The 24,055-nt window shown below is 37.8% G+C and overlaps 1 protein-coding gene across 1 annotated transcript in view; it reads left to right on the forward strand.

The window, feature by feature from the left end:
• The first annotated feature begins 7,894 nt into the window (after positions 1–7,894).
• ANKRD10 (ankyrin repeat domain 10) overlaps positions 7,895–24,055 on the forward strand; it is a 35,117-nt gene continuing 18,956 nt past the window's right edge. The window contains exons 1-3 of the mRNA XM_070751157.1: positions 7,895–8,274; positions 14,907–15,059; positions 18,662–18,753. Of these exons, the coding sequence (XP_070607258.1) occupies positions 8,074–8,274; positions 14,907–15,059; positions 18,662–18,753 (446 nt within the window). The 5' untranslated portion in view covers positions 7,895–8,073. The remainder of the gene's footprint in view (positions 8,275–14,906; positions 15,060–18,661; positions 18,754–24,055) is intronic.

Raw genomic sequence — 24,055 nt, forward strand, 5'->3', positions numbered from 1 at the left:
AGCAATGTCATCGCCCCCCCCCCCGCAATACCGTTTATACCGTGTTTCCCCGAAAGTAAGACATATGTCTTACTTTCGGGGTATGGCTTATATAAGCCGACCCCCCTGAAACCCCCCATATGTCTTACAATCGGGGGGGTCTTACTATCGGGGAAACACGGTATTTACTATTTCATTCTCTCTTATAGTTAATTGTTAATACTATTTTTGAAATTCCACCAGTCATATACTTTATTCCATATTTTATAAAATTCTGTTTCAGTTTGATTATTTAAACGTTTGGTCATCATATCTAGTTCTGCACATTCTATGATTTTTTAAAATACTTCAGTGTCTTTTGGTATTGTCTTTTCTTTCCATTTCTGTGCAAATACTATTCTAGCCGCAACCAATATATGTATCATTAAATAATAAGTTTCTTTTTTATACTTTGTGTTTGAAATACCCAATAAAAAGTATTCAGGAGATTTTTTTAATCTTCTCCTTTGTTATTTCATTTATCCAATTCTCTACTTTGTTCCAAAATATTTTTGTCTCAGAACATGTCCACCACCCGTGATAATATGTACCAAAAGATATTTAAAGAGGGCACATGGTGAAGAAAAAGTTGAGAATCACTGTCCTTATCTAGAAAAGTTTGTAAGTAGAGGCATTCTTAGGTAGAGATACCACTTGATTGACAAATAAACTCACTCACTCACTCACTCACTCACTCACTATCTATCTATCTATCTATCTATCTATCTATCTATCCATCTATCTATCTATCTATACTGGGGGGACTAATGGAAAAATGAAACAAGAGTCCTTAGGATCTACAGAAACTAAAGAAGAATCAGAGTTCTATAGGGAAAAAAGGATTCTGGAGTGGGCAAAAAATTGAGTTTCACATTACAAATATTATAAACATGACTCTCTTTAATCTCTCTTTAAGCAATGTTGATTACAGGTTCTATGGCTCCTTTCTGCGATAAATTCCTTTGCTCATACAGCAAGAGTAAGAATACTGAGAATAATACCATCCTACAGATGTAGCAAGAAATGTAGCAAACTCAAAATGGGTGTTAGTAAGTACTCACAGTTCTGTTAAATTGCCTCCCAAGTTGAAATATTAACCAGAAGATGCACACAAAACAAGAAGACTGGCAGACATTCCAAAGTGGAAGGCAACATCTGTTCTTAATCCTTGAGATATTTTTTTTCAAAAGGTAGAACAAAGAAATTATGCTGAATTCGGAGCCAACTTCTTACTGAAGTGACTAGAATGCTGCTGGATATTTCTGGAAAATTACAAATCTTTTAAACCTGTTGTCCAAGAACAGAGCTGAGACATAGCTGATTCATACTTGTACAACAGGAACTGTTTTTACTAACCAGCTTTTGCTGTCAATTGGAGATTTTACATCAGTGCTTCTCAATTATTTTCTGTTACACCATCCTAGGAAGAAGTAAACATTTTGCGCCTCCCCTCTCTGATCTGGGCCCCAATGGAATTTTAGTGTTAATATTTATTATTTTACTTATTACAAGCTGCAAGCAAACTATTGGCTGGAAAAGGTGTTCTACCCACTTACCTGGGAGTAAGTCACACTGAACTCAGTGGAGCCTGTTTTCGGTTAGGCAGGCATAGGCTACCATGGTTAGGCCCTCTTTTGCCACAAGGCCAGAACAGCTTCTGTTGTGGTTCCGTCTGAGGCCCCTCAGGGAACGGCTGATCTTCTGTCGGTTTCCAGCTCAGAGGGAGAGGCTGAGGAACAGGAGGTGCAGGCAGACGAGGAGGAGGAATCCCAGGCTGCAGAAGAGGGAGGACAGCCAGAGTCCCACCAGGGGGAGCTCTCCCCAGCAAGCAGCCTGGATTCCTTAGAGGAAAATGCACAAGCCATAATTGATCTGCGACAGAGAAGAGCTACTCAGAGAAGGGAGCAATTGGCTAAGTACTTTCAGCATTAAAGAGGCAACAGCTGGGTTTGGGTGTGGTGCTCTTTGGAAAGGCTAAAAGGCAGACCCACCCTTCCTGGCTTGTGGAGTTTTATCTTTGAGAGTCTTGGGACCTGGCTGTGAACTTTGGCGTCTTGGAATCCTGGTTTGTGCCTTTGACTATTGAAACCTTGGGGGGGGGGTGCCAGCAAGAAGCTTGCTGTATTGTCTGGACATCAGGACTCTGCTGTAACGTAGTATAGCCTGTCTGTTGGGAAGAACAGGTTTTCCTCTGTGTTTATTTTTTCCAGCTATAAAATACTTTTGGCTTTTACCAGAGTGTCTGGCTGTTTTTTCCAGTTGGTGTTGAGGTCTGGGGGAACCCAGACAGAACAGCTTCAAGCCGATGTTTTGGGCTCACCGGCCTGGTCCATAAGTGCCGCCTCTGCAAGGCACTTACAGCAAATGGTGTGGACGGATGCTTTAATTTAGGGTGCTGTTTGAATTCTGGGAGTTGAAGTCCAGATATCTTCAAGTTGCCAAGGTTGGGAAACGCTGTCTTAGAAGCCAGTACTAGCAAGGCAATGTAGATTAGAGTTGAAGAATATATCTAGAATTGTGATTGTAGACCAGGCAAAATGCCTATTCTGGAAACATAATAGTAAATGGAATTTTCCATCCAGAATCCATGCTGGCAACTGGAATTCATGGACAGAGTTAGAAAGAAGAGAGATTTACAGATAACCATGAATGTTATACTGTGGTGGATAAGGATTCAGGCCTTGTGAAGTCTTGAATGAAAGCTTCATTTCAATCAAAATCTCAAGCTAAGTACCCTTTTGAGGTTGCTTCATGAAGTAGTATAATACTGCTTTACACAGGTTTATTAAAGATAATGAGCCACAAAATCAGAAAACTCCTCCACCCTAAGATGGTGGGAATATCAGCTAGTGACACAGTATTGATGTTCCTTTTGATAATAAAGAAAAAAAGGGGTAGCATGAAGCATTTATCCTGTGTCTACTTTGAGTTCAGGGTCATTATTATAGGGACAATAAATCGGTACAACCCTCAGAATGGCGGAACCATCTTCCCATATTGCTGCCTCCAAAGATATGAGCTTTGTGTCACTCAGTCTCAGTGTCAGCAAACTGAATAGAAATTGGTGAAAAGGGCTTTGTGTTGTTGTTGTTTTTCTTCTTTGGGGCAATAGGCTCCAAGGCAAAGGGTTTAGTGGGTTATTTTTATCTTAGTTCTTTTTAGATCTCCAGAAAGTTAATTGAACATGCTGACTGGAAGCAGCCCAAAAAGATCTTTGGGGGGAAAAAACAGCATATTGTGTTAGTTATTGAGTTTTATAATTATAGGTATCACTTAAGTGGATTTTTTTTTCTCAATTCAAGTTTTTAACTGTACACAATATCTCTAAAATGCTGCTCATCTTTTTTCTCTGATAAAACTAATACAGTAGAAGTGATGGTCTGTCACACTGATATGGTTTCCTTGACGAAAGCCATATTTCTGGTCTCATTTCAACTTTTCTGCTATATATTCCCATGTTAGCTCTTAGTTCATTATTATTCTTTTTCTATAGCAAGCCGCACTGACCTATTAACGTAATACAAAAGTCCCCTAATATTTCTTTACTTTTCCTAGAGCAGTCCTAAAAAACTTTTTGTTCATTCATTCAGTTTCTATGGCTGGCCATCTTAATCAAGGTACTCTGAGCAGCAAACAATCATTAAAATGCAAATCAAGTAAAAACAATACAAAAATAAATAAAGCAGTTGAGAAAAATCATAACAGTAAAGTTATGGTTAGAAAAATAGGCCCTTAACACTCTAAGGATGTCAGGCCTGGCACATAACCAAGTGTCAAAGCTCTTACCAAAGCCAATAGACTCAGGGTTATCCTAATTTATTTCCAGTTCGCTTAAATGGTTAAAATTGATAGCCAGGATTCATTTTCAACATATAATAGTTACACATGGAAATGTTTAATTCTTAACATACTGGCTACCTTTGTCCTTGCACTTTACCTCCTAATTCTTGCATTTCTGTATCATAATTAGGTAAGATTCTTTGCTCATTTTCTTCTCTTTCAGGAGGAAGAGCTATATGTGCTTTGCCATCTTTGTTATATGAATTTTCCAATTTGCCAGCATTTACAAAGTGATGATGGCAGGAATGTTATAGTTAATATTGTTGATTTACATTATTGATATTGATATTGTAGTTTTATATTTTTATCTCTGTATACTCATGATACAAATCCAGACTATATAAAGCTAATTTATTTTCAGGTATTAGTTTTAGATAGATTGTGGGGTGGAGGTGTATATATACTGTACATTACTGTTTTGTGACATTTGCGGTAGAAATATATAAAAAAAATATTGTCTTGTTGTATAAAGCTTAACTTAGTTGCCTTTGGGACAAACTCTGAAATGCCCCTATTTCAAACTTTGATTATAAAAACTCAAGATTCATATTTCCTTTATATGAAACTGGGATCATATAATTACCTTGTGTTAGTATAGGAATTTGTTGTGGTTACTTCATGGCAAAGCCATTCATTTGGCATTTCTCTTTTCATATAGTCCAAAAAGGAACAATGCAAAATCCAAACCTAGAGATCATTGCATACTATATAAATAATTTTATTTTCACTTTCTTTCACTTATTTTCTTTGCAGGACAAATGCTTTATGTTAACGAAGGCTAAAAGATTTAACTTCAGATACTTTCTGCAAATTTCAGTGGAAAATTACAGGCTTGTCTGCCTTAGGATAATCTCAGCATTAAGACTATCAGACATTTGACACTTTTCTATTATACAGGAACAGTAGCTTCTTCAGTTCTATTTGGAGTGCCTTGATGGAAAGATCCAGCTGGTGAAACAGCTTTGGCTTTTACCCAAGAAAAGGCAGACTTAAAGACTTGTTGGTGGTTACAGTATGCACGAGTCACTTTCAAATAATGAGCTGCAAAAATATCATCCTTCACTCTTTCATCATTTTGAAAGGTTGGAGAATTTTGGGTCACCAGATTATCACAAACATTGCTAATAGAGACTCTCTACTTAACTCTAAAAATATTGATTCCCATCAGCTAAACCCATATCTTAGACCACTTTGAAATGATGTTTCCCAGATAAGAGCCTACAAAGTTGCAGACCAAAGTGTATTTAAAATTTCAACATGCAATTTATGGTCAAGAAACTAGTCTCTGCTGTTCAACGAGGGAGAAAACTCTTACTATGGCATGTAGTTAAACCAGATCTTTTGATTCTGGCTATTGTGTGTGGTCATTAAGAGCTCTCATCCCATAGGCTCTAACTTTACAGGAATAAGGAAAAGTGATGAACCTATAAGCCAGGGATCCCCAAACTTGCCAACTTTAAGACTTGTGGACTTCAACTCCCAGAATTCTCCAGCCAGCAATGCCTTTAAGCATTGGGCTACCTCTGAAAAGTGTTCGGAAACTTCAGATCGTGCAGAATGCGGCCGCACGAGCAATCATGGGCCTTCCTAGATACACCCATGTCTCGTCAACACTCCACGGCTTGCATTGGCTGCTGATTAGTTTCTGGTCATGGCATCAGACCAGAATACCTACGGGACTGCCTTCTGCCGCACAAATCCCAGCGGCCATTTAGGTCCCCCAGAGTTGGCCTTCTCCAGGTCCCGTTGACTAAACAATGTTGTCTGGCGGGACCCAGGGGAAGAGCCTTCTCTGTGGCTGCCCCGGCCCTCTGGAATCAACTCCCCCCAGAGATTCGAATTGCCCCCACCCTCCTTGCCCCCACCCTCCACAAGATGTTGAAAACCTATTTATGCCGCCAGGCATGGGGGGATTAATTCTCTCCCCCACCGTTCTGACTTTAGCATTTGAGAGTGGTGTGATTGTGTAGAATTGATTGGTTTTTAGTAATAACAGGTTTGTAATTTAGTTTTCTTAATATTGGATTTGTATTGTATTGTTATTGCTGTTGTGAGCTGCACCAACTCCTTGGAGAAGGGCGGCATACAAATCTAATAAATTATTATTATTATTAAATTACTATTAATTATAAATTATTATTATTTGGAGACTTATATCCAAAATGCAGCTGCATGAGCTGTTGTAGGTGCACCAATATACACCCACATCACTCCAACACTCCACGAGCTCCACTGTCTCCCAATCTGTCTCTGAATGCAATTCAAGGTGTTGGTTATCACCTATAAATCCCTATGTGGCTTAAGGCCAGACTATCTCCAGGACCACCTTTTGCCACACAGCTCAGAGCGACCCATAAGGGCCAACAGACATGGCCTTCTCTGGGTCCCGTCAGATAGACAATGTCAGTTGGCAGGACCACGGAGGAGGGCCTTCTCTGGCGGCACTGGCTCTCTGGAACCAGTTGCCCCCTGAGGTCCGTACTACTCCCACCCTGCGGGCCTTCTGGAAGCTGGTGAAGACCAGGATTTGCTGACAGGCATGAAGCTGTTGATCACTTTGAAACCATCTGGATCCTGCCAGTAGAGGTTATGAATGTTTTAATGGGTTTTTATACTATTTTTTAATTGTTTCTTACCTGTTGTATGCCACCCAGAATCCGGAAGGAGTTGGGCAGCCTATAAGCATGAATAATAAATAAATATTTTTGGACTCTCAATTGTATTGATAATCTGATACACAGCACGGGTTCCAGACAGGTGAGCTGTATTAAGAACCTTTGCTGCTCTGCTGTATTTTAGAGGCCAGATGGGGAAGCCCCGCCTTAAAAGAAAGAAGGCATTTGAAATTATTTATTTCATTTATTTATTTTGTCAATTACATATTGGTAGCATATCAAGATATAACAATGTTTATAGATATGATACTAGTAAGAGAGAAACATTAGGACGGTAGCTATTTGTTGGCACCGGTGTTTATGTGTTTATGCATATGTTTTGGGAATGTCCGGTAGTGCAGAACGTTTGGAAATAAGTGCAAGAGGACACTAATAGGATGTCTGGATTGCATGATTGTTCTTAATAAGGGTTTAAAATATTGTTTTTAATATTGGATTTGTATATTGGATTGTTTGTTGTGAGCCACTCTGAGTCCTCGGAGTGGGGCGGCATACAAATCTAATATATTATTATTATTATTATTATTATTATTATTATTATTATTATTTTATACACACGATGGACAATTATAAAGGAAATGGCGGTACTAGTCAAAAGGAACGAGATGGAAGAATTTAGAGAAATAAAAGAAGCAGTGATAGAAAGCGGACCCGGATTGTGGGGGCAATATGCTGGCTCTGTTAAAAAGTGCTATTGCTAACATGTTGTAAGCTGCCCTGAATCTAAGGAGAAGGGCAGCATAAAAATCGAATTAAATAAATAAATAAATAAATACGCTCAGGCGATTCATTGTTATATTGCTTTTATAAAAATCAATAAATATATATATATTTTAAAAGGACAGGATTGTAGGCACGCTGGTGCGCTTATGCACGCCCCTTATACACTGCTGAAAAAAATAAAGGGAACACTTCAAACAACACAATATAACTCCAAGTAAATCAAACTTCTTGGAATCAAACTGTCCACTTAGGAAGCACCACTGATTGACAATCAGTTTCACATGCTGTTGTGCACATTCAACTTTGTACAGAACAAAGTACTCAAAGTACTAATTCCTTCAGATCTAGGATGTGTTCTTTGAGTGTTCCCTTTATTTATTCATTTTTTTGAGCAGGATATTTCCAGCCATTTTCCTTTAGCCAGGTTGCAGTCTCAGTTTCCAAGCCTATTATAATGATTTATACTCGTCTTCTGAGAGTGAGGAGGTTGTTTTTAAAGCCGGGATTAGGGGATATGAAAGCCAGGCAGCCGGACGCAGCTGTTCTTATGGCCTGAACGCCACCCCCGCTTCCTCCCACCGAGCCGCGCTCGGAATTCAGGCCCGGTCGCAGGGCCCGCCTCTCGCCGGGGCGGGGTCCCTGCAAAGCCCGCCTCGCTTTCTTTGTGTTCGGCTGCTGGGGCGGTGTGGAAACGGCGAGGGTTGCCTAGAGCTCAGTTGCCGAGGGTGGTTCCTTCCCGCAGCCGAAAAGCTTCAAGCCGCCGGTGGTCGCCCGTGCCTTTGATTCCTCCGCCCGCGCCGTTGCCTCAAAGATCGCCATGTCGCTGGGATCTAGCCCGGACGCGGGTTTCTCCAGCGAGGAGCTGCTCGCTCTCCGCTTCCCGTTGCACCGCGCTTGTCGCGACGGAGACTTGCCCGCCTTGTGCGCCCTGCTGCAGAGCGCGCCCCGGGAAAGCCTGGCCGCCGAGGACTCCTTCTACGGCTGGACGCCCATCCACTGGGCCGCGCATTTCGGAAAGGTGAGAGAGGCCCGCCCGGGTTCCCTTGGAAGCGATGCAGGATGGTTCGGGGGAGAGAGGAAGGGAGTCGTCTTGCGGTTTTCTCCGGGGCTTGGCGAAAGAAGCGGGGGGCGAAAGCGCGCTGCTGCCGCCGCCATCTTAAGAGTTTCTCCCGCCTTGCTCGCCCCGGTGCGGTCGGTGGAAGAAACGGGCGAGTAGAGAACCGCCATGCTATGCACGCATCTTGCCTGGGACCTGCTCGTAAGGAGGAAATAAAAGGCATCTAGTTCGCAAATTCGTGATTGTAATCTCATAAAATCATATACCAAAATGTTCCTTCCTGCGAGCGACTACTTCACCTTCGACCGCAACAACACACGAGCACGTAATACACTGCTCAAAAATAAATAAAGGGAACACTTAAAAAAAACCAGAATATAACTTCAAATAAATCAAACTTCTGTGAAATCAAACTGTCCACTTAGGAAGCAACATTGATTGACGGTCAATTTCACATTCATTTCAGATCTAGGATGTGTTATTTGAGTGCTCCCTTTATTTTATTTTTTTGAGAGGTATAGATTTAAACAACGTAAACCGCTCCAATCTAGATTGCAGAAAATACAACTTAAGCAATAATAGAGTGAGCCACGCTTGGAATGCGCTACCTGACTGTAGTTTCTTCCCCAAAATCTTTAATCTCAGATTGTTGACCTCTCCCCTTTTGTAAGAGGTTTGTAAAGAGTGTGAGTAAGCGCATCATTGTGCCTACCATCCATGTCCTACTGTCCTATTTTCTTTTTTTATCATTACTTACTACATATGTTATATGTAGCTGCCCTGAGTCTTCGGAGAGGGGCGGCATACAAATCTAATAAATTATTATTAAATTTATTATTATTATGTTATACTCATACAAACTACAGTCATATACTTGTTTGACTGAATAAATAAATAAATTCATACATGCATGCATTTATTTCCAGGGTGCATGTATTCAGATTTGGAGAGTTAAGAATAAAGATCATATGGAAGCTCACTTTGCACCAGAGGGTTATTTTGGGAGGAACATAGCAGAAACAGCAAAGCGAATGAGAAATTTATTACCGTACCTATTTAATTTCTGGTTTTTCTGACAGTTTCTTTACACTTAAGACGATAAGCAGCACCTAGATCCTATCCTTTTTCTTAACTTTGTCATATTTTGAAGGGAGTAACATAATATTGCTCATTTGATACTCTCCTGTAGGGCGCATTCCCACATGATCTGCTTGTTAAGAGTGTTATTCCTTTCAACTCTTGTAAGATTTTTCCCTCCAGACAGTGATTATCTTTGATGTTATGATTACCTGCACGCTATGTCCAACATTTGTAAAAGTTGTTCAATCTGTCAGGTCTCAAAAGATACATATAGTTTTTGGTATACGTTTGCTTCTGGAAGCTCCTTGACTGATAAATATTGCATGCGTTGGTATCCTTCAGTCTCGAAAGACCATGGTATCATGCTCTGGATTCCCCAGATTCATGCTCTGATAAATATAAATTGGTGAATAATTCTAAACTAGATGATGTCATCACTTAATATCAGGACCAGATCATCTGTGGTTCCTAGACATCGCATTGTCTTCTTTTCCCACTTTTGTGAACAGGATGGCTGAAAAATGACATCCTAGTTTGCTATATATTGAGATGGGGAATTTATGAGAATAATCTAGCCGTTTGAGTCTTCGGAGAAGGGCAGCATACAAATCTAATTAATAATAATATTGATGATAATAATAATAATCTGCTACTAAAATTCTGATTCCAATAACCTGGGGTGAAACAGTGCAGGTGCAACAATTTTTGAACAAGCTGCCTCAAACTGGCTAATTTAGAATTCAAAATCTTGGACCCATAATTCTCATGGAATTTGGCAAATTTTATAGAACATTTCTTAGAAACACAGAAGACTGAGAGCAGAAAAAGACCTCATGATCCATCTAGTCTGCCCTACTATTTTTTGTATTTTATCTTAGGATGGATATATGTTTATCCCAGGCATGTTTAAATTCATTTACTGTGGATTTACCAACTACGTCTGCTGGAAGTTTGTTCCAAGGATCTACTACTCTTTCAGTAAAATAATATTTTCTCATGTTGCTTTTGATCTTTCCCCCAACTAACTTCAGATTGTGTTCCCTTGTTCTTGTGTTCACTTTCCTATTAAAAACACTTCCCTCCTGAACCTTATTTAACCCTTTGACATATTTAAATGTTTCGATCATGTCCTCCCTTTTCCTTCTGTCCTCTTGACATACAAAACCAATTTGTGACACACAAAATGTCGTAAACCATTTGTTTAACTCTGCTATACAGTTTAACATTGATTATTTTCAAAGCAGATACATTTCTAGATGCACCCCAACTTTTCCAGCGAAGGCATTGCATTAGAAGCTCTGCCATTGTTGAAGACATTGAGGAATTTGGCCAGGAAATACCTTTGAAATGACCCAGTGGGGCAGAGATTGTTTAGTAATGGATTAAATTTACTGCTACTTGACTCTCAACAATTCTGGGCAGATTACAAGATCAAAAAAAATATGATAAAATCAATAAAAGACAAAAATGATAAGTACAATGGAAAGATAGATACGTATCCCCAAACTGCCTTCAAGAACACCCCTGGTTATATGCGGGATGAAGCCCACCTTTTCCAATCTCACCATCTCCAAACTATACAAATCCGATCCTTTGCTACTTGGTGCCTGACTTTTGTACTCAACAGTATTTCTTGTTCCCCACCTTTGCTTACTTTCTGAAAGATAGCCAATGTAAATAGGTCATAAAAACCAAGAAGTGCTTTGAGGGTGGAACTTAGGCACTCCCGCCTCATTTACTGTTAAGACTTTTTCTTTTATTTTCAGAGGTTCCTTTATGGGAGACAATATTTAGTCCTGCAGAGTAACTCAAAGATCTTTTACATGAATTGTTTATTTGGTAGTCTTTGGAGAGTTTTGCATAAGGACATATTCAGCTGGATGAGGGAAATATACAGGTAGTCCTCGATTATCCGCAGTTCATTTAGTGATCGTTCAAAGTTACAATGGCACAAAAAATTAACTTATGACTGTTTTTCCATATGACAGTTGCAGCATCCCTATGGACATATGATCAAAATTCAGTTATTTGGCAACTGGTTCATATTTATAACAATGGCAGTGTCCAGGGGTCATGTCCTTTTGCGACCTTCTGACAAGCAAAGTCAATGAGGAAGTTTTTCACAGACCTTTATTTATTTTTGTGTTTTTTTAAAAAATTATTTATTTATTTATTTATTTATTTATTGACTTGCTAAAAATTAAAGGTCATCCAAAACCCCCACCTTAAAAAACCATCCCCTTATCGTGCCCTATTGAACTCTAGCTTCCTTTCCTGAAATCAGATGTACTGAATTTGATTTTACATTCAGAACTGTAGCCAATCCATATTTCTTTTTATTTGCTCAAAAGAATAAAATGTTCATTTGCTGTTTGCCAAGTAGTTTTTTAACCTATACATCAGTGATTTTCAACCTTTTTTGAGCCGCGGCACATTTTTTACATTTACAAAACCGTGGGGCACATTGGGGGGGGGGGGGGCCCTAAAAAAAGTTTGGACAAAAAATTCTCTCCTTTCGCTCTATTTCTCCCTCCCTCTTTCTCTCCCTTCCTCTCCATCCCTATTTCTTTCTCTCTTCCTTCTTTCCTCTTTTTTGCTCTATTTCTCTCTCCCTCCCTACCTCCTTCTATGTCTTTCTCTCTCCCACCTTCCCTCCCTCCCTCTCTTTCTCTCTCTCTTTCTTGCTCTCTCTTGCTCTCTCTTGCTTTCTCTCTCTCTTATTCTCTTTCTCTCTCTTGCTTTCTTTCTCTGTCTTTCTTTCTCTTTGTTTTCTTTCTCTCTCTCTTGCTTTCTTTCTCTGTCTTTCTTTCTTGTTTTTTTCTCTCTCTCTTGCTTGCTTTCTCTCTCTCTCTCTCTTTCTTTCTCTCTCTCTTGTTTTCTTTCTCTCTCTAAGCTTCGCGGGACACCTGACCATGTCTCGCGGCACACTGGTTGAAAAACACTGCTATACATGACTTGGACAACCCAATGCTGAAGGAGGTTAAGAATATTCCAGAAGCACTTATTCTTCATCCTTGCATGTCTCAATGTTTGTTCTTGGTAGGGCACCAAGTATTGGGTGAAGTTTATCTTGTGTTACCGTTAATGAACTTTTGCATATATATTAATAGTTCAGTATATTTTAATTATATTTTTGTTCTTTACCCTAAATGCATAGCAAAGTTTTATTTCAAAATGTGATTACCTAAAAGAAGCTCTAAATTGACTTACATTTCATTAAATATTTAAAAATTATAGATTTATAACTGCACTCAGCTCTATTTCTTTTTATTTACTGTCCAGTTTGCTCAAACACAATACTGCTATGATATATTTTTAAGCTTATTGTTCCCATCTACAATCTGAAAATACATTATTTGATAAAATTAAGGAAGTCCTTGATCAGTAACACATTGTTTAGAATCTCATGCATTTCACCAAACAATAGAATGTAATGCTTAATTGATTTAATGATATTGTGTGTTTATTTTAAATAAATTCTTTAGTCTAATAACTTCTGCATGTTGATTAAACAGGCTTGAATAAATCATGAGAACAATTTGCTGAATTTAAATTTCGTATATACTGTACGTAATAGGTTTTTGACTGAGCTCCCAGATTTGGTTGAAATTTTTAAATTTCCAGAGTAGAGAATGTGATGACATGTTGTCAACACATTCAACTTTGTACAGAACAAAGTATCCAATGATAATATTTCATTCATTCAGATCTAGGATGTGTTCTTTGAGTGTTCCCTTTATTCTTTTGAGCAGTGTAAAATCTTTTTTTAAAAATTCCCCAAATATTTCACCTTCTAAGAGGGGTGAGTGGCTTCCTACAGTTCAAAGATTCATCTCTTTGGATCAAGTGACTATGGAAGGTAGTCTCCAAGTTTTCCCGATGCACAGAAAAAGAAAAAGGTTGTGTTGATAAGTGAGTAAAGAAATTAGTCTCAGTGTCAACAGTGCTTCTTAGATTACTTATGTCTCCAGCCTTGAAGTTGAATTCAAGTTCATATCTTTGTCTTAGTAGAATCTATGTTAATTAGCATCTCAGGCAAAGTTGTTTCAGGAAATTATGATGTACAGGATTTTTTGCTTGTGTAAATATAATTAACATTTGACTAAGTGTAAAAACAGGCAGCACAGCCCAGATTGTGGGAAGGAAATATTTTAAAAACACTTTCTTAATTGTCTATCTAAGAAATCAATCTGACAAATTTTAACCTTGTTTTTGATGTTGACTAGTATTGGATACATTTCTGAGATATGGTTCTTGCAGAAATATAGGCCTGTACTATAGACTAATATCTATTTTACAGTCAACACATTGTGTAAATGACTGAACCCATTTTAGATCTTTTCATTATCTACAAAGAACTACTTGATGTGCCGCTGAATTATCTTAGGGCCATCATGTTGAAAATGATCCTGCAGAACTAGTACACTGTAATACAAAACCTGTTTAAGCATCCACTTCCTCTCCCCCCCCCTCCCCGCCCAATCCCCAATTATGAAGGGGTATGGGTCAGAAGGTAGTTTTCTTGCTGGTAAACCTCAAATTGTGCCTGGCTACTTATACCTGTTTTTTTTTAAAAAATCACTCAAGCCCTTTCTTCCTTTTAACTAGGCCTTTGATGATTTTGAAAGAACTCTTTTGCCAACAATTTTATCTCAAATATGCACACTTTATTTATTTATTTATTTATTTATTTATTTATTTATTTATTTATTTATTTATTTTCATTGGATTTGTATGCCGCCCCTCTCTGAGGACTCGGGGCGGCTCACAGCATATAGAAAGACACCATAGTACAATTAATCCAATTAATATATATAAAAATAATCTTTAAACATTCTAACTTTAAAAACTTTCATTAACATTCATTCAATAAAATCATACTAAAAACATTCTTTGGTCAGAGGGAAAATCTAGTAACCCCAGGCCTGGCGACAAAGATGAGTTTTTAAACTCTTTCGAAAGGCAAGGAGGGTGGGGGCATTGCGAATCTCCGGGAGGAGCTGATTCCAGAGGGCCGGGCCCCCCACAGAGAAGGCTCTTTCCCTACGTCCCGCCAGCCGATATTGTTTGGTCGACAGGACCCTAAGGAGACCAACTCTGGGACCTCACCGGTCCCTGGGATTATTTTATGTAAGATAAAATCTATAAACTATAGAACATCTAGGAAGCGTAAAAGTCAAGAATCATAATGTTGTAAACACCAATTTGGTAGAGTAATCATGGCATGAGATTAGATATTGAAGACTTACGTTCTAATCATTCCCTGGACGAGAAACCAGCTGCTGATATTGGGCTGGTTGTTCTCTATCTGCCCTAGGAAGGAGGCAGTGGAAAATCATTCCCAGGAGTCAATTCTTACTCAGAGGAGCAAAAAAGAAAGAGACTTATTTTATCCAAATGTCATATAAAAAGGCTTTGTGTTGGTTGTAGAATGTAACAGCTAATACTGATATGTGATATGAAGTCACTAACATATGCTGAAATCTCATCCCCCCCCCCCTCTTCTTTTTTAGCTGGAATGTCTAATACAGTTAGTGAGAGTTGGAGCGACTGTAAATGCGTGTACAACACGTTTTGCGCAAACGCCAGCCCATATTGCTGCTTTTGGAGGACACCCTCAGTGTCTCAACTGGTTAATTCAATCAGGAGCCAACATAAACAAGCAGGTATTGCCATTTTTTCACATTCTAAATGCTATTCTAAAATTGTGATCCGGTGCCAATTCAAGAACTTCTATTATTGCTTTTGGATATAGTTCCTTTCATGCAATCATTGCATGTTTGCAGGTTCTGAGGCATATGGGGATTTGTGTTCTCTGTCCCTCTTTTGCATGTCCTTAGTTTTGGAACAAGAACTGCACATCTAGAGTTACTGTGTTTTAAGGAAGTTACTAACTATATTAAATTAGAATGTGTTCTCTCTGCTGATTAATCATTATATAGGTCAGTGAATAAAAGGATTATTGTATTGGCATTCTATGAAATGTGAGTGGAAGCTTTTTTTAGCACAGTTCACAAATGAAGATGCAGAATATTCAGTCATCTGCAATCATTCTCTTTACATTCTGCAGAAAAATATTTTGTTGTTTTAATATATAATGTAGGTTTTCATAAAACCCTGAATATATTTGAAAAAATTAGCTGAAAACAAAATTACAGTTAGTTCAGAATAAAACTAAATCTTATATATTGGAATATACTCTGTTGTGAGCAATAAAAGGCTTGGTTGAACAAATTACTGACTTAACTGACTTTTCTTAATTTTACTGTATTAAATAATTTCGTGCATCTGAAATAGATAGTAGTCTGGTGCATTACATAGAAAATGCTTCCCTTTCAAACCCAGAGCTCTCAGATGTATCACTGAAGCTGACCATGGTATTTATACACTATATTTTAAACAAAGTAGGCCCTGAAGCTTCTTAGAATTACAGCTTATATTAGATGGTATTTTACATGATTTGTTGATAATTTTTTCATCTGGTGGAAGATTCTAGGCCAGATGTGTCAAACACATGGCCCGCGAGTCAGTTCTGGCCCACATTAGGCTGTGGAGTTGGCCCACAGGGCCATCCCGGAGACAGTGAGGGACCAGCTCCTGCTGCCCTGGGTCTGCCCATGCCCACCCAGTCGGCTGTGATGACCACGCCATAGCTACGCTGGTTCCCCAAGAGCAAAGAAACTCCTGATGTGGCCCACGACATGATCGAGTTTGACATTCCTGTTCTAGGCCAGTGATTTTCAACCTTTTTTGAGCCGCGGCACATTTTTTACATTTACGAAACCCTGGGGCACATTGAGCGGGGGGGGGGCTAAAAAAAGTTTGGACAAAAAAATTCTCTCTCTCTCTCTTCCTCCCCTTCACTCTATTTCTTTCTCCCTCCTTCTTTCTCTCCCTTTCTTCCTCTTTCTCTCTCTCTCCATCCCTCTTTCTTTCTCTTCCTTCCTTCCTCTTTTTTGCTCTTTCTCTCTCCCTCCCTACCTCCCTCTGTCTTTCTCTCTCTCTCCTTCCCTCCCTCTTTCTCTCTCTCTTGCTTTCTTTCTCTCTTTCTCTCTCTCTCTCTCTCTTTCTTTCTCTTGTTTTCTCTCTTGCTTTCTTTCTCTCTCTCTTGTTCTCTTTCTCTCTCTCTCTCTTGCTCTCTTTCTTTCTCTCTCTCTTTCTTTCTTTCTCTCTTGCTTTCTCTCTCTCTTGCTTTCTTTCTCTCTTTCTTTCTCTCTCTCTTGTTTTCTTTCTCTCTGAGCTTCGCGGCACACCTGACCATGTCTCGCGGCACACTGGTTGAAAAACACTGTTCTAGGCAATGTCACCCAGGAGGAAGATACAGAAAATAAACATGGGTGATGCTGGATAATGAAGAATGATGATCCGTAGGAAAAGACTTCCAAATGCAGTGGTACCTCTACTTACGAACTTAATTCGTTCCGTGACCAGGTTCTTAAGTAGAAAGGTTTGTAAGAAGAAGCAATTTTTCCCATAGGAATCAATGTAAAAGCAAATAATGCGTGTGATTGGGGAAACCACAGGGAGGGTGGAGGCCCTCTTTCCTCCCAGGAGATTCCTAGAGAAGGTCCATGGAGGCTTCTTCCTGCCTTTTCCGGTTATTGTTTCGGGTTTGTAAGTGGAAAATGGTTCTTGAGAAGAGGCAAAAAAAATCTTAAACACCAAGTTCTTATGTAGAAAAGTTCATAAGTAGAGGTGTTTTTAGGTAGAGGTACCACTGTACAGTATTTGAAACATAGCTGTAACAATATTCATACCTTCCTTGTGGGTATCTGAATGATCCCCAGTTCTTGGATCCATGTAGACTGCTGTATATCTATGACAGTTTTAACAGAATTATTTGATAAACTTGCTGCTATATTTTTTTGTGGTCATCATTAAGCTAATGCTATGGTCAAAAGGGCAAACCTATTCTTCCAAAGGGAGTTTTTATTACCTGAAAGTTTTTTTTTTTTAAAGCATGAGGTCATGTGATTAGGATACTGCATCCAGTCATAAAGGCAAGCAGTTGCCAAGCATCCAAAATGTGCCACATGATTTTATGTGTGTGATATAACAACATTTTACAAAGGCCATAAAAGTATTCATTCTGGCCCATGATAAGTTAAGGAGTATCTGTAAATAGCAGCAATAAGAGATTTCAGGAGAGGAAAACAGGCTGATTGTTATTCCTTTTCACTTTTCTGTCTTAACCAGTAATGTATGTGGCAATGAACGTGTTACATCACCTGTCACCCAAAACAATTCTGAATAAACATACCTTTTTTAGTAGATGTTGTAGAGATTTTGTTTCCAGCTGTTTTAACTGATGTAGAAGATAGAGAAGAGGAATTGTGATTTTCATTGTGTTGCTTTGATTAAATATCTATTAGTCATTTTTGAAAATTATCATAGTTGGCATCGCATAAAGATTTTTAATGTATTATCTGACTTTTTTAACAAACTTGCTTTCTGCATTAGCTAGGACAGTGATGTACTATTGTGTTATTCTAGAATTCGTATCCTAGAAGATTTCATTTCTATATTAAGCTTGTGAATTTATATCTGCCGCCACATCTCGCATAAAGAGCAAGACATTTTCTAGACCTTGTATCCTGTGTAACACATTGTGACAGATAGATTATTCTGTGTTTTCAGATATGAATTGATTAAATTGGGTGCCTATATGCTATATGCACTTTGTATGTCACAATACCCTTGAGAACTTTTCTTCCTCTATCTGTTAATGATAACGTTGTCTCTTGGTTAGTCAAGTTCTATCTGATTCTATGATTAAGGAGAATAATCAGTGTTTCCATGTCAGTGGGACATGTCTCCTTTTCAAAGGAAACATTTATAAGTTGGTAATTACAAAAAGTATCTTCCTAATCCAGAAGATCCTAACATAGGGATATCCATGAAAAGTATCTGGAAGCTCCCAGTATTTTTAATATTAAAATAATACCTTTAAGAGACCTTTAAATATTAATAGTTTCAGTATGTATAATTTAAACATTACCTTTATCTTTGCCTTTACGTTTTTAGCTGCCTTCAATGTTAATTAGCAAGGCAGAATATAAATTAATGGAACATATTAGCAAATCTGGCAGTTCATTTTGATTCTGCTTCTCCTAGCAGATATGCAACATTGTACCATGGTAAGTTAATTAGGAATGTTTCTTTTCATTAGGTGATATTATCCAGATGATATTTCTATTACCTTTAGTCCAAAAATCGTTCATTGATGGTTACACATAGTTTAAATTAATTTGCTATGTTTTTGCTACAGGATTATGTTGGTGAAACTCCTATTCACAAAGCAGCCCGATCTGGTAGTATGGAATGCATAAATGCCCTTGTAGCTCATGGAGCTCAAACAGAGTAAGTAAGGTTGGGGGATATTTTCAGTAGTTGTGTGTCTAGTTAACTAACATAGAACAGTGAATTTAGGTATTAACCAAGAAATCCAGAACAGTAGACAACATAGACATTATTTCAGTTAATACATGTTGAACTATGCAAGTGCTAAATATTTATCACATCCTTTAGCTCTTGCAATGCACATTTACTCATTGAGGTAATTAGAATTCCTATGTAAGTGTGCGTAAAGTGATAACCGTCATATAGGAAACATTGTATATATAATATATTAGTTAATACAGTTAATTGCATTTTAGATGAATAATTGTAATAGCTTATAACTGTTAAAAAGACAGACCATCTAGATATTTACCAGGATAGAATGTCAGGCATGCATGTTTAGTAGTTTTTTGTAGTTTTGTTCTTTAACTTTTTCTTTAAAGGTGTTATGCCCTGCAAAATACTCAGAAAATCTCACAGTGACAACATACTGCTTGGACAAAATGGAGGTTCACTAGAACTGTTGAGTATAAGCTATATGGCTTATAATATAAATGACATTAGCATTTTCTCTTGGCTAGTTATATTAAATAGTGTGTTATAATTTAATCTGAAGAATAAATTCAGTTTAGTGCGAGAGAATTCGCTGCTTCTTTAACCCTTTGGTTTCCATTTTTAATTAATCTGCTAATATTGAAACTCAACACAGAGATGTAAGAATCTTCCTGTGCATCTTTTTTCAGCTATTCAACAAATGGTCTTGGTAAAAATATTTCGCTTTTATTTATTGGCATAAAAATATTGCCCTTTGTTTATTTGAAACTTCTTTTCCCCTGTGCCTGTATATTTCAAGAATAAGACATTTATGTTTTCAAAACTGAATGCCTAAAATTTAAGCCATCATTTATTTTGAGGATATACTATCTTAAACTAAAAGTCCTAGAACAAGAGAAATGTTATGAAGATATGAAAATTAAGTATTAAAATTATGAAGAGTAGTTATTTTACATAAAAACAAACAGGACATTTTGCACAGTAGCTGTTAAATCTTTCTGATTTAACAGTTGTGATATTTTTCAGATATCACTGGTTAGTATAATACTAATAAGGTCATTTGCTGCACCAGCTTAATATATTTAACTTTTCAATGGTTTTTCCTTTTGCTTTCCACTTGATTAATTTGTTTGAAGATAAAAGGTCAGAGAGAAGCAATATCGTTCTCAAAACTAGTTGCTGAGAAACAGATAGGGGGGATGCTGCGATCAGGTAATTTTTACAAAATTGCTTTTTGAAGCACTTTGCATTGGAATATGGCCATTAGTGTGGCATATATTTTTAAAGTTTGCTATTTAATAGACACCTGCCAGTAATTAATATGACTTGCCTTACATACCAAGGGTATTTGCGAGTCTTGTAAATAACAATTACAACTGGTGTCATAAGAGAATATTATTGTTCCAAATAGAAAAGCACTAATCCTGAATATGCAGAAGAACCTAAATCCAGAGATTCATTTATTCTAATTGTATTCAAAAGTTTTGATCATTGAGTTCAAAATTTGTATATTCTATATGCATTCCCTCTGGCTCTGGTCACTGACAGCATTTTGGAAACCAAGCAGTTTAGATTTCTTATATTGTGTGCTGCATCGATAAATAACAATACCTATTATTTACCTAAAACATCTGGTAAGCAGCTACATATGGTTGGTAAGCATGGACACATTTCAAATTAAAAATGCTTTAAAATGTGTTATCTGAAAATACGTCTTTCGAAGTATTAGAATGTTCTGATTTTAGACCTTTTCAATTCTATGCAGTTTCAAATCTGAAATGTTTTACACACTGCTGTATAAAGAACACACTATCATACATTTTACTTAATAATCATGGTAATATTAGGAGTTATGTAAATGGCACTAGTGTATATAGCAATAGCATTTAGACTTATATACTGCTTCACAGTGCTTTACAGCCCTCTCTAAGCAGTTTACAGAGAGTAAGCATATTGGCCCAAGCAATCTGGGTCCTCATTTTACCGGCCTTGAAAGGAAGGAAGGCTGAATCAACTTTGAGCCTACTGAGATTCGATCTGCCAAACTGCTGGCAGCCGGTGATCAGCAGAAGTAGCTTGCAGCACTGCACTTTAACCACTGCACCACCGAGGCTTTATCATAGAGGATTGTTAGCATTTGTCCGACTTGCAAAGAAACATTATTACTTTTGTGTAATTTTACTTAAAACTTCAGAATGTGTAGTCATAACTAATAATTGCAAGATGCCGTAAAAGTGTTGGATTGTTCTAGCTTTCAAATTGAGATAGTAATATCCTCATGTTGAAATGATAATTTAGGCATTTATTTTGAAAACTTGACATAGTAAGTTTATTATACAAGGTGGTAAGCAAATATGAAGAATAAAGCACATTGACAATACAAAGTACAAATCCCATGCTTTTTAAAAATCTGGTGGTACTTACCAGCAAGCATTCAGTAAAATCAGTAAGAGTCAACAGTACAGAAATACTCCTATGCTAATTGAACCCCAGCATTCTGTTTGACCTTGACTTGCTATGGAACAGGCTTTTGTTACTGTTTTGCTATAGAGCAAAAATGCTGGCTTTTAAAAAATAAAGTGACAAAGTGCATTTCCAATTCTTCATGTTATATAAATCTGGTACATTGCGGTCATTTAAAAAGTGAGATAATCCATATATACACTTTCCCTTGAGTACTTTCAAGGAACATGTATCTAAAACTTCAAGCTTACAACTAAAACTTTTCATCTTGAGACATAAAAAATGTTTAACGTGAACATTTGGTAAGCTATAATGCTAATACAGTTTAGTTTTTAAATCATTATTACCATTTAACTGAAATGGAAGGCTCTTTATTTTTAGTACCTTCCTTTATATTTTTAACTTATTCCTGTAAAAAGGATGAACTTACAGTTCTGAAATAAAGCAAAGAACAGTAATGTAAGTCAAGATGCTTTGTTTGCCCTAATACTTAAGTTTAAATTCAAAGTTGTTTATACTTTAATAGAAAGCAATGTTAAATAAACCACAGTGGAAAATATTTTGATATGTTTGTGGTATTTCTCATTTTAGCTGGAGCATATTCTGTGACAGTATGCCCAACAGACATAAACATGGTTGCTCCATTAACTTGATTCTCTATTCATGGACACGTGAAGCGGGGAAGCAGGTGGTCCCAATGTCCTCATATCAGTAAAGGTTTGAGGTGTAACTTTTTAATGTGGACAGGTATATTTATTATCCATATCAGTGAAGTTTGATGAAAATGAAAAATTTGAGTTGTGCATGTACACGTTTTGGTGCCATGTTTCCTTTTGCCTTTTTAGCATGATAGTAAAACAGCACTAAATGATATATTCTTTTATAAGGTTCTCTGCAGCATAAATACATATTCATAAACTTATTTTTTTAAATAAAAACCTGTGATTAAACTATACAATAATGCATAAATGTGTAGTATTAAATGGAAAAGATTAGAGTGTGAACAGCATGACTACTATTTTGAGACAACCCAGGAGCAAAATACAGTACACAGAGGTTTGTCTTAACAAACACTGGTTTATATACAATACGTCTGTATATATATGCATGTGATAGGCACATACCAGCCAACTTCAACTGTACACTGAGAACTACAGTGCAGATTGAAAATGACCAGGAGAGAGATACGAGAGGGAGTGGGGGCCTGTCATAGCCTGCCTTATATAGGCAGCTTCTTAAAGCAGCAGCAACCCTGCTGACTTGTTCTTATTGCATTAGCATTTCAGTTTACAGCCTTACATCAGCTGGTCATCTTTAAATCTTCATTACCCTAACACCCCATTTAAAACTGAACAACTGAATACTTGTAACATATTCATGATGCTTCCCTTTTCCATTATATCCCTGCCTCAGTTTCTATTCTCATTGCTACACATGCCACCATTATCATTACTACTATAGCTGCTGCAACTACTCCTACAGGCCTTATGTACTGGCTCTGTACACTTTGTCTCGATAATCTCCATTTAGCCTATTTACCATCCCTTGGCTGGATACATTTAATTTCTCCTTTCACTAGCTCAGTTTCCTCAGTTTGATTTATCTGCCTGCCTGTCATTCTCTTTAACTGCTGTTTCCTCCACTTATCTCGTTGTTCCTTAGGCAATGAACATATCTCTTGGTATCATTATGAATACCACCTATTCTAACACCACTTGCAGTGAACCACTCAGGAGGTATACCTTTATTACACCACTCAGGTCTCCTAGGTATAACACTTTTAGTTTGCCTTGAGATTTTACTATTCATAGGATAGATTCATAGGAGTCTGCGGAGAGGGGTGGCATACAAATATTATTATTATTATTATTTATTATTATTATTATGATGATGATGATGATGTCAATACAACACATCAAAAGAGATCACTATGCTGGATTTCGTATTTCATCACCAGTCGGGCGCTTCCCAAGCACCTAGGACTGCGTGATGTAGCAGCGAATTATGTTTGTCGATCCCAGTAAAGCGGCCTTTTGCAATTGACAGATGGAGATTTTGTCAATTCCAATGCTTTTCAAATGTCCGCTGAGATCCTTTGGCACTGCGCCCGGCGTGCCAAGTACCACTGGGACCACTTTCACTGGCTTATGCCAGAGTTGTTGCAGCTCGATTTTTAGATCTTCATATTTCACTAATTTCTCTAGCTGCTTCTCCTCAATTCTGCTGTCCCCTGGGATTGCGATGTCGATGATCCATACTTTCTTTTTCTCCACAATCAGGATGTCTGGTGTGTTATGCTTCAGAATTCGGTCAGTCGGAAGTCCCACAGCAGTTTTGCTTGCTCATTTTCGACCACTTTTTCGGGCTTATGATCCCACCAGTTCTTTGCCACTGGTAAATGGCAGTTCCGGCACAAGTTCCAGTGGATCCCCTGTGCCACAGCATCATGTCTATGCTTGTAGTCAGTCTGTGCTATCTTTTTGCAGCAGCTGAGTATGTGATTGATTGTTTCATCTGTTTCTTTACAGAGTCTACAGATTTTTCAATTCTGGCTTTGACAGCATTTGTTCTAATGGCCTGTTCTTGTGCCGCCAGTATTAGTCCTTCTGTCTCCTTTTTGAGTGTTCCACTTGTAAGCCATGACCAGGTCTTTAATAATAATAATAATAATAATTATTATTATTATTATTATTATTCACCCTGGATTTTGCCTCCTTACAGACAGCACATTCTAAGCATATAGCCCACTGTTTTGGCTTTGGCTTCTGCCACCTATCTAGATGTGGCCTCTTCTGCATCCCTCTAA

This window comes from Erythrolamprus reginae, chromosome 4 (genome assembly GCF_031021105.1).
Source record: "Erythrolamprus reginae isolate rEryReg1 chromosome 4, rEryReg1.hap1, whole genome shotgun sequence".
Taxonomy (NCBI): domain Eukaryota; kingdom Metazoa; phylum Chordata; class Lepidosauria; order Squamata; family Dipsadidae; genus Erythrolamprus; species Erythrolamprus reginae.